Here is a 15437-nt window from a genome sequence, read left to right on the forward strand (position 1 = left end):
TTTTCATTTTCCTAGCAGTTTTTGTGAAATAGATCTTATCCCAAAAGCCGGAGTTTTTGACTTTATGAAATAGTGAACGTTTTGTTATTTATTCTAAGTTGCCAACTGATATGTGTTCTAAGAGCCTCTCAGGTGTTTCTGAGAACTCCCACAGCTGGTACCTTGTGGATGTACACTCCTGGATCATCTGAAGGCACCAGCTACAAGTGGACATCTCTTCCCACTCTGTGAGGAAGAGTGAAGCCTTCCCTATACCTGGATTGGCCTGCAGGAGCATCTTTGGGCACACCTTTGACCAAAAGTAGGAGGATATGAACCATTTTTACGCCCCCCAAAACCTGAGAAAATCCTAAAACCTAGATTGGACAGTCAGGAGAAAGACATTTTTGGCCAGCTCTGAGCTTAACCTACCATAATGCTTTGCATGCTGTGGCATAACAGACATGCTTTGTTTTGCTCTCTGAGTGCAACCAAAATGCTCCTTCCTGTGTCAGCAACTAACTAGAAGGCTGGATGAAACTGATCCGGAGCATTCTTCTGTTTATGACTCCCAAGGGCAGGATGTTTTGAACTGGACATTATCATGAATGATGAGAGTTTTTCTTATGTTGTTTTTTATGGGCATGCATTATGCTATGTTATGCTATACGTATTCATGTTAATGATAAAAGAAACACAGAAATCCTGCATGTATGATGTCAATGGACACCTTGACATTCTCTTATCTCATTGTATTTACAGTCTATCTAACTAAGAAATTCCCTTCTCATATTGTGGTTAACACATATGGAGGCTCTAATTTTGGCTGACATAGGCACCCTGAGCTGGGAAGGGAGCGATGGGTGAGAGGGAATTAATGTGAAGATCTAAGAGCTCCTTTGTTTACCTGTCTTTGGGCTCATTTTCACAATGAGCTACCATGCTTATCTCTATATGCATGTTCCAGAAGCTTTCAGAGAAATAAACATGTACATGCAGCCTGGTTTTGTTTGTCTTTCTTTTTCTTTTTTAATTTTAGGCAATTGTGATTAAGTGACTTGCCCGGGTCACACAGCTAGTAAATGCCAAGTGTTTGGTCTGAGGCCAGATTTGAACTCAGGTCCTCCTGACTTCAGGGTCGGTGTTCTATCCACTGCACCACCTAGCTCCCCCAGTTTGTCTTTCTTAGAATGACCTCAGTAATGGCTGACAAAGCATAAGTCTGAAGTCTTAAAGAAAGCAGTTGGGGAATGGCTGACTAAATTAGAGTCTACAATAGTAGTATATGGTGAAAAAGCTGGTTTCAGAGAAACCAGAGAAAGTTATAAAAATGTACTGATGCAGAGTGACATGAAAAGACCAGGAGAACAAGTGATTGAGTAATGACAACACTAGGCCTGGTACATAGCCATGTATGGTGGCCGAAGCTTGTCATCCCTGCTACCAGGGAGGCTGAGGCTGGTGCATTGCTTGAGCTCAGAAGTTAGGAGCAGCAGCTGGGCTGTGGCCAGATCTGGTGTCCAGACCAAGAACGGCAGCAACAGAAGCCTGGCCTCTTCCCCCCAGGAAGTTGCCCAAAGACATGTCAACTGGCCCAGATCAGAAAGAGAGCACAACAAAGTTTCCATGCCAATCAACAGTGGGATCCAGCCTGTGAGCAGCTGTTGCATTTCCAACCAGGTGAGATAGGGACATCTACTGCTATAACAATTTGGGAGGGGAAGATGTTAGGGTTTCTGTCCAGAGCAGGAACAACTGCTACGTACACTCGCTTTGAGCTATGAGATCACAAACAGAGAGGCTTGGACTGGGAGTTATTATTGGCCAATCAGTGAGAGCCAGAGTATTGAGGATTGAAATCATAGCGAAGTATGTCCATTTGAATCTGAATGGGCTTTATCAAAGCCTGGGTTTGCAGAGCTCAGTCACAAGCAATTTATATTTCTTTAGTCAGAGCCCTCAAATGCAAGTGTATGATTTTCCATAGGGAGGAAGAGAGGAAGAAAGAAATTGAGGAAGAAAGGAAGGAATGAGGGAAGGAGCATGGCCTAACTGGAGCTGGAACATTGGTCCCCAGTGGGGCAGCAACTCCTCTTCACAGATTGCTACTCATCCTTTTTCTTGAAGAGACTAATGACATCAGGAAGGTGAGGTTCAAAGAAAACTGGACACACCCCATCAGCATTGATTGAAATTCCTCAGGTCTCTCTGGCCAGGCCAAATCCTTTTGCTGACTTGGATTACAGGTGATTTTAAAGTGTGTCAAATTTATGCATCCGTCTGGAAATCACAGGAGATGGAATGCTTAGGGTAGTTTTAACCTTTTTTTAGGGTAGCTTTATCTTTTAATAAGGCTCAAAAATGGAGACTTTTCAGCTCCCTTAAGGAAGTGGAGAGAAAAAGTTACTCAGAGCTGAGAACTGTAACCACGTGTCTTTCTAAGAGAATCTATGAATTTATGGGCAATATTTCCTTTCAAAGGACTAAGAGTACCTGGACTTTTAAAAAGAGTTTTAAATGTTTATCATTAGCGATTGTAAATCCAGATTTGATTTGATTTAAGTCTATTTACCTCGGTTTACTGTTCTGTAAGAGGTAATAGTAGAAGTCACTTTTGAGAGAAGTTATGAGGATCCCATGATTGTGAAATAACTGGCATATGCTAGACAACATTAATATTATCTCTCTAATTTAAAGTAATTGCTGCACACCTGATAACTTTGAAGTAGTTTTGAAATACCAAAAGTAATAAGATCAATAACTTCTATATGTGATAATCAGAAAATGCAATTGATGTCATTTGAAGTTTATTATTGGTGTTATTACTGTATTTCTCAAGTTTTAATCTAGATTTTGTTGCATAGGAATTGGGCCTTTTAAAAAGAAAGGGATGTAATCAAATCTTTTTGAAAACTTAACATTTAATCAAGTATATTTGGTTACAATCAAGTAATAATACTAATACTAATACTGATATTTACTCTGAAAGAAGATTTTTCATTTGAAATCTTGGCTATTATGAAAATTATAAGGTGGTTGCAGGTTGTAGTTTCAACATAAGAATGATGAGATGAATGATTCTCTGTGCAAGGTGATTTAGAAATGCATTTACCTAAATTGATTGTGGTGGCCTTAAGTTTTAAGTACACTATAATGTGTAGGGTATTGTTACAATTCTAAATTGTGTAATTAGGTAAACAATTGTATCACCTTTGCTGTTAAAAAACAATTTTTCTTATAATCTAGATGTTATTAGATTAAGCATTGTACTGTCAGAGAAAAGGAGGAAAAAATGAATGTGTTAGGAAGCTCTTAAGTCATTCTATCAGACCATGTGTTGTAATATTTTTGAAGTATTATAATTTAAGAAATTGTAAACTTCCATGTTTTGTCTATATTTAAAGGGAAGTTTCAGCTAAAATTATTAAGTTCTCATTTATGAACATTAAGATTGTTAACTAAGTTATTTGAAGTTATTATTTAAATCAAGTATTTCCACAAGTATTTTTGTGAAAGGAAACATGGTAACTGTGCAAAGAAAGGACCTTATGAAATCTTCTTGTAATTAATTTATTCTGGTATAGTAAGAGGATAAATGTAAGCTGTTTTAAGAAAGGGAAATACTTTTATGAAGAAATGTTTTGGAAAATTTTGTGTGATTTTTAGAAGGCCTACTAATTTTCCATTTCCAAGCCAACTTGTTGCAGTAATAATTTGATACTGATGACAATTATGTCCAAACCTCGTGTGAATTTCATTCCTAGGTTTGTTGTGTCCTTGGAATGGCCTTAATAGATGTTTTCTGAGAAATAAAGTGGGAGTCAGCAGCTCAATGGAGCAGCATGTAATGAGCTGTAAATGGGGAAGATCTTGCTGTTTTGATCTGAATTCATTCCATGGCCTAAAGAAGGGTTCAAAATTAGTGTTTGAACTTTCATATGTATAAGATTCAATTCCTGAAGTATTTTATGATATTTAAGGAGGAACATGTGTAGGAATGCATGCAAACTACTTCAGGCCCACTTTAAAGAGGTTCCCTAACCAATGTGAGATCATAGTCACCTCTGAAACTGATTAGGGAACTTGCAATTCACGACCTTATGGGAGTGATAACTGACTTTATTCTGAGTGTAACTTCAGGTATGGTTATCAAGATGAGCCACTGACTCATGATGCCAGCAACCCTGTAGGGAGGGGTTAGTGGGTCTGTGAACTGCATGTATAAACTGCAGAGGGGGCTCTCATGGGAAGGTTGAGAGGACGAGTATTTTGCATGAGCTGAAGTAGGGTTCTCCTGACTCCCTTTGCCCACTATGACACCTGGCAGACTTTAAGCCTGGCTCAATGCAGTTGGTCATTACATAACATCCGTCTGGAATTGACATGAAGTTAGGGAAACATTGTTCCCTTACTTTAGTTTTTTGTCCCTTTTCTTTTATGGTCCATTTCTGTAATAAAAGTTTGTAACCAGCTTGTTAAATCCATTAAATACTAGCTTGGTGCTGGAACATCTGAGGTTATTATAGTAAGATGCAAGTGTAAGATTGAGCTATTTTTAGGGCAAGCCTTCTAGCCCCTTCCTCACACCAGGAGGTGAGCAGTGTGGTCCTTCAAAAATACTGCTCAGACACCCAGGCGGCTGCTGAATCCCACTGCTGCCTCCAGTGATAAGACAACCCTATGGCCTGGGTAGCCTGTGTGCAGGGTTGTGAGGAGAGCTCCCTGTGTGTCCGCACCTGCTATTTGTCACTTGCCTTTTGCCACAGGGCTCTGAAATATGTAAAAATGACCAAAGGTATGGGTGATGTCATTTGATTCATGTGTGATTTGCCTTTAAGTGCCGCACAGTTGCGTGAAGTTGTCAGCCTCCCTCTCCCCTCAACAGTGATCACAGTCCATTGGCAGGATAGTCAGGATGACTGGTGATGGCTGGACGGGCAGTGGGTGGCCTTGGCCTTTTTGGTGTCTAACCAAGCTCCAATCAGCCAGGTGAGGTAGGGAGATCTACTCCCAAAACAGTTTGGAATTGGAAGATCCTAGGGTGTCTGTTCAGAACAGTGGCAATTGCTGTTTACCCTCCCTTTGAGCCATCGAATCCCTAACAGTGACCCAGAGAAGGGACATCTTTTGATTCATGTGTGAACTGTGATTAAGTGAGGCAGAGTTGCATGAAGTGGACAGCCTCCCTCTCTCCTCCAGAGTGATCAGAGTCCAGCAGCAAGACAGAGTCGAGATGACTGTTGATGGCTCGAGATGCAGTGGGTGACCTTAGAGTCCTCAGTGTTTAACCAAGCTCTGAGTACTGCACGGCCTGCTTCACCTACCTTCATGGCCATTGGAGCGAATGATTCTCATCTGCCATTCTGCCAGGGGAAGTTTTCACAGCCTTGGTGTAGACACACCCTAATTCACCGAAAGGTTTGAGACCCCTTGGTTACTTTTAACTTGGTTACCTATATTTGTGTTTGTATGTGTGTCTGTGTGCCTCTGTGTGTGTGTGTGTGTGTGTGTGTGTGTGTGTGTATCCGAGTACTTTGGTGCCCTTGAATACTTGCATGCTTGTGGTCATGAATGCTAATTCCTCTACCCCCTCTCTGATCTGGCTCCAGTGCTGCTGCTGCTCTGTCCAGGCTCTGCCCCTCATCATGGGAGGGCAGTATCCTGGCCCTACAGGAATAGGGATAGCAGGCCTGTTGTCCTCAAATCAGGTTCTCAGGCATGTATTCCTGCAGATGGGAGTCATGAATGATTGCACAGGGCCAGTGAGTTCCCAGGGTGAGGGGAAAGACTGGATCCATCCTATAGATGAGGTTGCCTGAAGAAATTTAGGGACTATTCCACACACCTTGTCTATCCTGCCTGGGGAAAAGCAGACAGAGCTGAGAGTCCGGGTCCATTCCCCTGCATTGTCTACAGCTTCCTCTTCAGAAGCAGCTCAGGTCTGCGGACTTAGGATTGGGAGCAGAGGACAGAGTAAGAATGAGAAGCAGACGACATGGGAAGATTTGTGGTCCTTGGCTAAAGCCTACCAGGCAGAAGATTCTTTCTCTTCCTCCTTTTTCTTTCTTCTTAGTCTTTCTACCTCAACCGGGGTCTCTTTGACAAATGGCTCCTGCAGGAGGAGTGAACTGAGCCCTGTTCTCCCCTGAGGTCGATGGTTTTCTCAAGCCTGTGACTCTGGGGAAGCAGCTGCTACCCTCTGCTGAAGGGCTGAGCAGCCTGGAGGTTTTTGTTCAGGGCTGAAACACTGTGGGACTGCAGTACTATAATCCGCAAAACAGTAGTAATCTGCCACGTCCTCAGCCTCCACTGCACTGATGGTGAGGTGAAATCTGTCCCAGAGCCACTGCCACTGAACCGGTCAGGGACCCCAGACTGCAGGGTGGAAGCATAATAGATCAGGAGCCTGGGAGACTGTCCTGGTTTCTGCTGGTACCAGGACATGTACTTGCTAACGCTGGAACTGGTCTTGCAGCTGATGGTGACTTGGTCTCCTGCAGCCACAGACAGGGAGGCTGGGGACTGGGTCACCTCAATGGCTGCCTGGGATTCTAAAGAGAAGAAGAAAGAGATTGCAGTGAATGAAGCATCCTGTGTAGAGACAGTGAATGCAGGAGTAGTTCCCTTACCCTCAGGCTGTGTCAGAGATGCCCACTGGAAAACTCCTGTTTCTAAAGTGATGCCAAACTATGGTCATTGGAAGTCTTACCTTGAGGCCAGAGCAGTAGGATCCAGAGGAGCAAGGACTGGGAGAGCATTGTGACCCTGGCAGAGCTGGAGGCAGAGAGCTCTGAGCTCAGAGGGAGACAGATGGGAGATATTTGTATCTCAGGCTGGGTTTGAGAAGGTGCCTTGGATATCACCATGCAAAACAGTGCTGGCCCAGCCTGAAGTGAAGGACCCCAGGAGTGGTTATATTCACGTTGGAGGGAGTGGCCCAATTGTATTTCCTGGAAGGCTTCACCTCACATGGCCTCTGTTTTTATTGCTGTTTTTAAATGCACCTGCCTTAGGCTGGACATGGTGGTGGCTGTGGCAGGTGGCCAGTTGTGGTTATAAACAGGGGAAGCCTATCTACCTTCCCAGGAGAGATCCGATGGCTCCGGGTCTAGAGACCAAGAGTTGACAAGGGTCTATGCAAAGAACCGAGTGAAGAAAGAGAGGTCGGAGCTGAGTTAGAAAGAAAAGTAAAACCAGGGAAGTAACAAAATTTATAGAGGGTTAAGGTCCCAGGCTTAGATGGAATGGAGACGGTTGTGTGTATGTGTGTGGGGGGGGACTTGGAGATTCTATGGTCTACTAGGTGTTGCGAGGAGAATGTGTCCCTTGTGTTGTTGAGGAGAAACATTTATTCTCCTCTTCTGTGTTTCTGTTATATCTTTCTGAAAGCTAGAAAGAAAAAAAAATTGCTGGTCTTAACGTTTTTTTTTTTTTGTAGATGGGGAAACTGAGGCCAAAAGGAGCAAAATGGTCTTTCAGTTGCTATTTTCTTGTTAAAGTACATCTTGTCCTTTCCTCCACTGATGTCATGGCACAGCCCTGCCTCACTTAGGTCAAGTTCACTTGGAAGTCAAGCTATCCCTTCCTGATGTCATTAGTCGTCTTCCAGAAAGAATGATAAAGAAGAAACAACAACGACCAGCCCCCACCTTGGAATGTTTCCCTGTAGACAACCAGCTGGAGCCAGGGTGGCCCCTGACATTCTTACCGCTTCTGTTAGGATTCAGGGCATGAAGGTCAGAGCACCCATTTGTAAGTATATAACTCATTATACGAAAGTAATGAGGAAGGAAAGAGAGAGGAAAGGAGCATTGCCCAGCTGGAACTGAACAGTTGGATCCCCAGTGGGGCAGCTACTACTCCTCACAGATTGTTATTTGTACTTCATTCTTTTTAAAAATATGTTTCTTTTTAGTTTACAACATTCTCTTTTAGAAGATTTTGAGTTCTAAATATTTGCACCAGCTTACCACTCCACCCACAATGCATTAGTGTTCTAATTTTTACACATCTTCTCCAGCATTTATAATTTTCCTCTTCTGTCATGTTAACTAATGCAATAGGTGTGAGATGGTACCTCAGAGTTCTTTTAATGTGTGTTTCTCTAATCAATATTGATTGAGATCATTTTTTTTATGTGACTATAAGTAGCTTTAATTTCTGCATCTGAAAACTACGTGTTCATATCCTTTGACCATTTGTCAATTGGGGAATGACTTGTATTCTTCTAAATTTATGTCAGTTCTCTCTGTATTTTAGAAATGAGGCCTTTATCAGAGATACTGGCTGTAAAAATTATTTCCCAGCTTTCTGCTTCCTTTCTAATCTTGGTTGTATGGATTTGTTTGTGCAAAAACTTTTAAATTAATACGATCACAGTCACCATTTTGCATTTCACAACGTTCTCTTTTTCTCCTTTTGTCATAAGTTCTTCCCTTCTCCATAGATCTGCCAGGTAAACTATTCCTTGCTCTCCTAATTGTTTATAGCATCAGTCTTTATATCTAAATAATGTACTCATTTTGACTCTATCTTGACATGGTGTGGAAGACGTTGGGCTGCACCTAATTTCTACCATACCATTTTCATTTTCCTAGCACTTTTTGTCAAATACTTAGTTCTTATCCTAAAAGGCGGAGTCTTTGAGTTTATCAAACTGTAGATCCCTATAGTCATTGACTACTGTGTCTTGTGTACTTAATGGATTCCAGTGAACTACCACTGTATTTCTTTGCTGGTACCAAGTAGTTTTGATGATGGCTGCTTTTCAGTGTTTGTAGATCTGGTACACCTAGGCCACCTTCCAGTGCATTTTGTTTAATTAATTCCTTTCATATTCTGGAGCTTTTGTTCTTCCAGAACAAAATTAATGTTGTTATAAGTTTATAAAACAATTCTTTGTATTTTGGAATGGAACTGAATAAGTAAATTAATTTGGGTAGAGTTGTCATTTTGATTATATTGGCCAGGCACACCCATGAGCAGCTGATATTTTTCCACTTATTTACATCTGATCTTTCCTTCATTCTTAAAGGGGACCAATGAAATCAGGAAGGTGATGTCTTGACTTGCCAGGGAGTTGGATTCAAGCAAGGCATGGCTGTGTAAAGTCACCAGCCTCACTCTTTTCTCCAGAGCCATGGGGTCCGGTGGCAAGACATAGATCAGGATGAGTGTCAATGGTTCTTGAAACCTGAGAAAGAGAAATGAAAAACTGAGACCTGGGAAAGACCTCTCTCCCACTACATCTGGGGCCATCTTGCCTATCATTTTGACCTATGTCTTACCACAGGCCTCTGATGGGTCAGAGGGAGAGAGTGAGGCTGATGTCTTTGCACAGCCCCTGCCTCACTTAAATCCAATTCACTGGCAAGTCAAGACATCCCCTGCCTGATATCACTGGGCCTCTTCCAAAAAAGAAGGATAAACAAGAAACAACAACAAGCAGCGCTCACCTTGGAATCTTTCCCTGTAAACAAAACCAGCTGGAACCAGACTGGCCCATAATGTTCTTACCCCATCTGTCAGGATTTGTGTCATGAAGGAGAAAACAGCCAGAATGAAGTGGTTTTCCTTGCTCAGATTGCCCAAAGTAGCTGGAATCTCATGACTAGGGCTTGCTAGCTTCTCCTCGTCCTTCCTAAAGGCAAAAGAAGTTTTCATGGATCTCAAGATTGGGAAATCCATTTTGCTGTGCACTCATGGCACATCCCCCAGGGTGGCAGGCTGGGTACCCTAGGATCTCCATTAAAGAAGCTTTATTTCTCTACTTGTGGCTCTGGGTGATTTCAGGACTTGATACTCCCTTCTTAAGTAGGACTTGTTAATCAATCAATCAATCAATTAATCAATCAATCACTCATTCCACAAGCAATTGATTACATGATTCCTCTGTGGTAGACTTTATGGATACATTTGCAGCTGGATATTCAACATATTCTTACCTAAGCATCTGCAAAATAAAGATGAGGGAATTTTCAGGGGGAAAGTGAAGCCACCTTCTCAGGTACAAGCCTAGTGTTGAAAGACTGTGAGGATTCTAAAAGGTAGAGGGGAGGGCCTGCCTGTCATCTATCCAGTACAAAGTCATGGAGATGGGAATGTTGGGTGTGTAGAAGAACAAGATCAGGAATTGTCACCTGTGCCTTGGGGTGTTGTTGCCTTCTGACTCTTTGAAGGCTCTGGGATGCCTTAGAGTTTGCTGAGCTTAGATGTGGTGTATAGGATGTGAGACCTGCTTGAGCCCTTCATTACCCAATGAAGGCCAAAAACATGGACTGGCCAATCAGAGAAGATGATTTAAGTCCTTCTGGACTGAGACGCCATCAATCCTTTGGGATGGTCTCTGAGCAAACCTGACATTTTCCTGCTGTGTCAGCAACCAGAAGATCAGAATAAGCTTGCACACATATCCTGAGTCTGGGGCACTTCCTTGCTTTATGGCTGCATAATCCCCCATCCACATAAAGGATAAATGAAATACTAACTGTTAGGGAAACATCAGGAAGGATATTCAGCCCTAAGCTAAGTGAAATGTTGCTATTTAAGGTAAAAATTCTTAGGAGTGTAATTTACTATTGTTTTAAGCTTTGATTACAGATGTAGTTGTCTGAACTGTCCTGAAGGTAATGGTAGAAAAAGGCATCTACTGCAGTCTGGGCACTGCTAAAGGTGAATGTGTGTACAGGGAAAAGTTTTTGGGATGATGGTGGCAGGGCCTTGGTAGGATTCTCCTGACTCTGTTTCCTCATTGTTTTCTTTCTGAAAAGGAAAATTCTCAACTGGTTAATCCTGAGCCTTGCTTTTGACACCTTGTGGCTACATGATTAACTTTGAGATATGACTCATGCCTGGAATCAAACATAGCTGAGGGAGTTTTCCCCTTCTGTTATGATATAGGACATTTTTCCAACTATGTCCCTCTTTTGCCTTTCATAGCAAATTTCTATACTCAAGAAGTTTTGTAAATACAATACTAAATCTATTAAATAGTAGATTGATACTGGAGTATCTCTGAGTTACTATAATAGGTAGCAACTATGAATGTCTTATATTTTTAACCTATATTTCTAGTAAAATAATAATATAGGGATGATATTCTACTAAGGGGGAAATCTTTAGACAAAGTAATGAAACAAAGATGTAATGTGATCATTTTCTAATTAAACCCAATATTAAATTTTGAGAAAAGCAACAGGATTAGACAGTTTTCTCTAAGAACTCTATGTAGACCTCTATTTCTGTTACTATGATTACTATTGCTATGATTAACTTCTATATAGATGCACACAACTTATCTCTCATGGAAATTCAAGCTTTCAGCATGTTTTGGTGAAAAGTTCTCAATGGATTTTACACATTAATTGTATGGATAATGGCAAAGAAAATGAAGAAATTTTCCCATTATTAAAGTATCTGTTTGATAAATATAAAGGGTAGAAGAGCTCATTTTATTGTTGGACCCTCCAATTTTTACAAGATTCTTCTCTCAGGTACAGGAATTAGTTTCATTGAGGGCTGCTATTTGAATGGTTTACCTGCTGAGTTCCCTTGCAACAAGAGCTGTTCTTCTTTCAGGTCTATTGGATTTGGTGTTGTCTCTAAGTGTGTGCACATTCCTTTTACTGATGGTGAGTGGAATCGTCTTTGCAGCCATTTTTGTACATTTTTTTATCTTTCAACCACAGGGTAGGATCCCTTCCTGTAACGGTAACAGGCCAGGGTTGGGTAAGTCGAGAATTTTTAGGGCACCTTTACTAGCCCCTTCCTCCCACCAGGAGGTAAACAGTGTGGTCCTTCAAAAAGGCTGCTCAGACACCCAGGAGGCTGCTGAATGCCACTGCTGCTTCCGGTGAGAAATGACCCTGTGGTCTGGGTTGCCTGGTGCAGGGTTGTGACTACAGCTCCCAATATATCTGCACTTGCTGCTTCATCATTCTCCTGTCACCACGGCTCTCTGAGACAGGTAGAAATGGCAAAATGATATGGGTGATGTCATTTGATTCCTGTGTGATTTGCGTTTAAATGCAGCACAGTTGAATGAAGTTGTCAGCCTCTGTCTCCCTCCACAGTGATCACAGTCCATTGGTGATGGCTGGACATGCAGTGGGTAACCTTGGCTTGTTTGATGTTAACCAAGCTCCAAGCGCTCCACGGCTCCTGCTTCACCTGCCTTCATGGCCATTGAAATGGATTGTTCTCATCTGCCTATTCCACCAGGGGAAGCCTTCACAGCCTTGGGGTAGACACCCCTAATTCTGCAATGGCTTTGAGACCCCTTAGTTACCTTCAACCTGGTTGCCTATATATATGTTTGTGTGAGTGTGTGTGTGTGTTGCGTGTGTGTGCCTGTGTGTGTGCCTGTGTGTGTATGTGTGTGTATCTCTGTGTGTATATGTATGTGTATGCCTGTGTGTGTATGTGTATGTCTAACTCTGTGTGTATATGTGTGTGTGTGCCTGTATGTGTGTTTATATCTGACTGTTTTGGTGCCCTTGACTGCTTGTATGCTTGTGGTCATGAATAGTAATTCCTCTACCCCCTCTCTGATCTGGCTCCAGTGCTGCTGCTGCTTTCTCTAGGCCCTGCCCCTCTTCATGGGGAGGGCAGTATTCAGGCCCTATGGGAATAGGGATAGCAGGCCTGAGGTCTTCAAATGAGGTTTTCACACATGTGTTCTGGCAGATCACAGACAACAATGACTGCACAGTGCCAGTGAGTTCCCAGGGTGAGGAGAAAGACTGGATCCATCCTATAGATGAGGTTGCTTCAAGAACTTTAGGGACTGTTCCACACACCTTGTCTGTCCTGGCTGGGGAAAACCAGTCAGAGCTGAGAGTCCAGGCCCATTACCCTGCATTGTCTACAGTTACTCCTGAGGGCCAGCTCATGTCTCGGGGTCTCAGTTTGGGAGCATATCACAGAGGAAGAATGAGCAGCAGACCCATGGAAAGGTTTGTGGACCTGGCTAAAGCACAGCCGACAGAAGATTCTTTCTCTTCCTCCTTTTTCTCTCTCTTCTTACTCTTTCTACCTCAACCAGTGTCCCTGAGACAAATGGCTCCTGCAGCAGGGCTGAATTGGGCCCAATTCTCCCCTGAGGGCAGTAGTTGCCCCAAGCCTGTGACTCTGGGGAAGCAGCTGCTGCCCTCTGCTGAAGAGCTGAGCAGCCTGGGGAGGTTTTTGTTCAGGGCTGAAAACTATGGGAATACAGTACTATAATACACAGAACAGTAGTAATCTGCCACATCCTCAGCCTCCACTGCACTGATGGTGAGGGTGAAGTCTGTCCCAGAGCCACTGCCACTGAGCCGGACAGGGACCCCAGACTGCAGGGTGGAAGCAGCATAGATCAGGAGCTTGGGAGACTGTCCTGGTTTTTGATGGTACCAGGCCATCCTGTGCTAATGCTGGAACTGGCCTTGCAGCTGATGGTGACTTGGTCTCCTGACGTCACAGAGAGGGAGGGTGGGGACTGGGTCAGCTCAATGGCTGCCTGGCATTCTAAAGGAGAAGATGAGATTTCAGTGAATGAAACATCCTGTGTAGAGACAGTGAAAGCAGGAGGTAGTTCCCTTACCCTTAGGCTTTGTCAGAGATTCCCACTGGAAAACTCCTTCTGTCTCTAAACTGGTGTCAAACTATGGCTCATTGGAAGTCCTACCTGGAGGCTAGAGCAGTAGCAACCAGTGGAACAAGGACAGGGAGAGCATTGTGATCCTGGCAGAGGTGGAGGCAGAGAGCTCTGGGCTCAGAGGGAGACAGATGGGAGATATGTGTATCTCAGGCTGGGTTTGAGAAGGTGCCTTGGCTATCACCATGCAAAACAGTGCTGGCCCACCCTGAGCTGAAGGACCCCAGGAGTGGTTATATGCACAAGGAGGGAGTGGCCCAATTGTATTTCCTTGAAAGTGAGACCTCCTGTGGCCTTTTTCTTTTATTGCTGTATTAAATGTACCTGCCTCAGGCTGTACATGGTGGTGGCTGTGGCAAATGGCCAGTTGTGGTTATAAGCAGGGGAAGTCTGTCTGCCTTCCCAGGAGAGATGAAATGACTCTGGGTCTAGAGACCAAGAGTTGATAAGTGTCTATGCAAAGAACAAAATTAAAAAAGAAAGAGAGGAACTGACTTAGGAAGACAACTAAGACCAGGAACCAACAAAATTTAAAGAGATTTAAGGGCCCAGGTTTAGATGAAATTGAGATGGAGGCAACTTGGAGATGCCCTGGTCTACTAGGTGTTGTGGGGTGAATGTGTCCTTCGAATTTTTGTTGAATGTGGGGAGAGAGAATATATTCATTCTTCTCTTCTCTATTTCTGTTATATCTTTCTAAAAACTAAGAAAAAAAAAAGGATTGCTGGTTTCAAACTTTCCTTTTGTAGTGGAGGAAACTAAGGCCAAAAGGGTGAAATGGTTATTCAGGTGCCTTTTTCCCCTTGTTTTCTCTACTCAGAAAGCTGTCACCATGTATCAGGCACTCATCATCTCAAGGGTGGACTCTTGCCATGGCCATCTTGTTAGTTTCAATGCCTCCACTCTCTCCCTGCTCCAGCCAGTGCTGCACTCAGTTGTTAAATTGATCATCTGAGAGAGCAGGTCTCACCGCATCACCTCCCTACTCCAGAAACTACAGTCCCTCTGTATTACCTCCACGACTGAATAAAAAATCCTTTAAATCCATTCAGACCCTTGGTCAATTCCTCCCTTTCCTATTTCCTCACACTCTACCCACTTCCAAGCACCCCATGATCTTGTGACACAGGCCTTCTCTCTTTTTCTCATAAAGGACCCTCCTCTGTCTCTGTGCCCCTTCAGTGCTGTCCCATGTGCCTGGAATGCTCTTCTTCCTCACTGCCACTTCCTGGCTTCACGTCCTTCATGTTTGCTCTGAAACACACATGTGGGGAAACTTCCAGTGATATTTTCTTGCTACTATGATCTCCCCAAGAAGTCTTTTCTCTAATGCCCATACCTCATGCTGGACAGAGGAGTGTCTGTGGCAGGTTTCTGACTGAGTGTGCTTTTTCAGTTTAAAGTTTTTAATATTAAACTTACACACTAAGAGAAGAACATTTCCATACCTACAGCAGAACCCAGAAAGAGGATTCTGTGTGAAGCTATGAACCTCTCTTTCACACAATTGCAAAAGAATAAAGTCCATCCCTGTCACTGTAAACCGTCCTGCTTATCTATACATCCTTTTGTTCTTTTTCGTGCATTTAAGCAGATGATTCAATGCTCTACTATTTTCCTCCTCTCATGATTGCTCTTACCTCGTTCCGGAATTAAAAACTGAGAAGAAATAAAGAAAACACATCCCCTGTAACATACAAGCACAGTCCAGCAGAATGACTCTAGACAGTATCAGAGTCCACTTTCTGCATCTGTTGTCCCTCCTACCTTTGTCAGGTGGTTAACACTTCTTCTCTGACTTCTTCTAAAGACATGGTTCAGAGTT

At 43.0% G+C, this 15437-nt stretch overlaps 1 protein-coding gene, 2 long non-coding RNA genes and 1 gene segment (V, D, J or C); 1 reads left to right on the forward strand and 3 right to left on the reverse strand.

Moving 5' to 3' along the window:
• The window catches only part of LOC110204091 (immunoglobulin kappa variable 1-39-like), a 49570-nt gene extending 42669 nt beyond the window's left edge, over positions 1 to 6901 (reverse strand). Inside the window, 2 exon segments of the V gene segment in view lie at positions 6305 to 6530; positions 6689 to 6901. Of these exon segments, the coding sequence occupies positions 6305 to 6530; positions 6689 to 6845 (383 nt within the window).
• The window catches only part of LOC110204017 (uncharacterized), a 180725-nt gene that overhangs the window by 58236 nt on the left and 107052 nt on the right, over positions 1 to 15437 (reverse strand). The window lies entirely within an intron of this gene.
• On the forward strand, positions 6936 to 14659 carry LOC110204094 (uncharacterized). 2 transcript variants are annotated; one of them, XR_013484482.1, is made up of 3 exons: positions 6936 to 7142; positions 7418 to 12932; positions 14433 to 14659. It is a non-coding gene; the product is annotated as an uncharacterized LOC110204094 (long non-coding RNA). The 2 variants fall into 2 exon arrangements; XR_013484483.1 differs by having other exon boundaries at positions 6939 to 7731; positions 9014 to 12932.
• LOC110204093 (uncharacterized) lies at positions 11409 to 15437 on the reverse strand. The gene is made up of 2 exons (XR_013484489.1): positions 15380 to 15437; positions 11409 to 13482 (listed from the first exon to the last, which is right to left on the reverse strand). It is a non-coding gene; the product is annotated as an uncharacterized LOC110204093 (long non-coding RNA).

This window comes from Phascolarctos cinereus, unplaced genomic scaffold, assembly GCF_003287225.1.
Source record: "Phascolarctos cinereus isolate Bilbo 61053 unplaced genomic scaffold, phaCin_HiC Scaffold_2;HRSCAF=192, whole genome shotgun sequence".
Taxonomy (NCBI): domain Eukaryota; kingdom Metazoa; phylum Chordata; class Mammalia; order Diprotodontia; family Phascolarctidae; genus Phascolarctos; species Phascolarctos cinereus.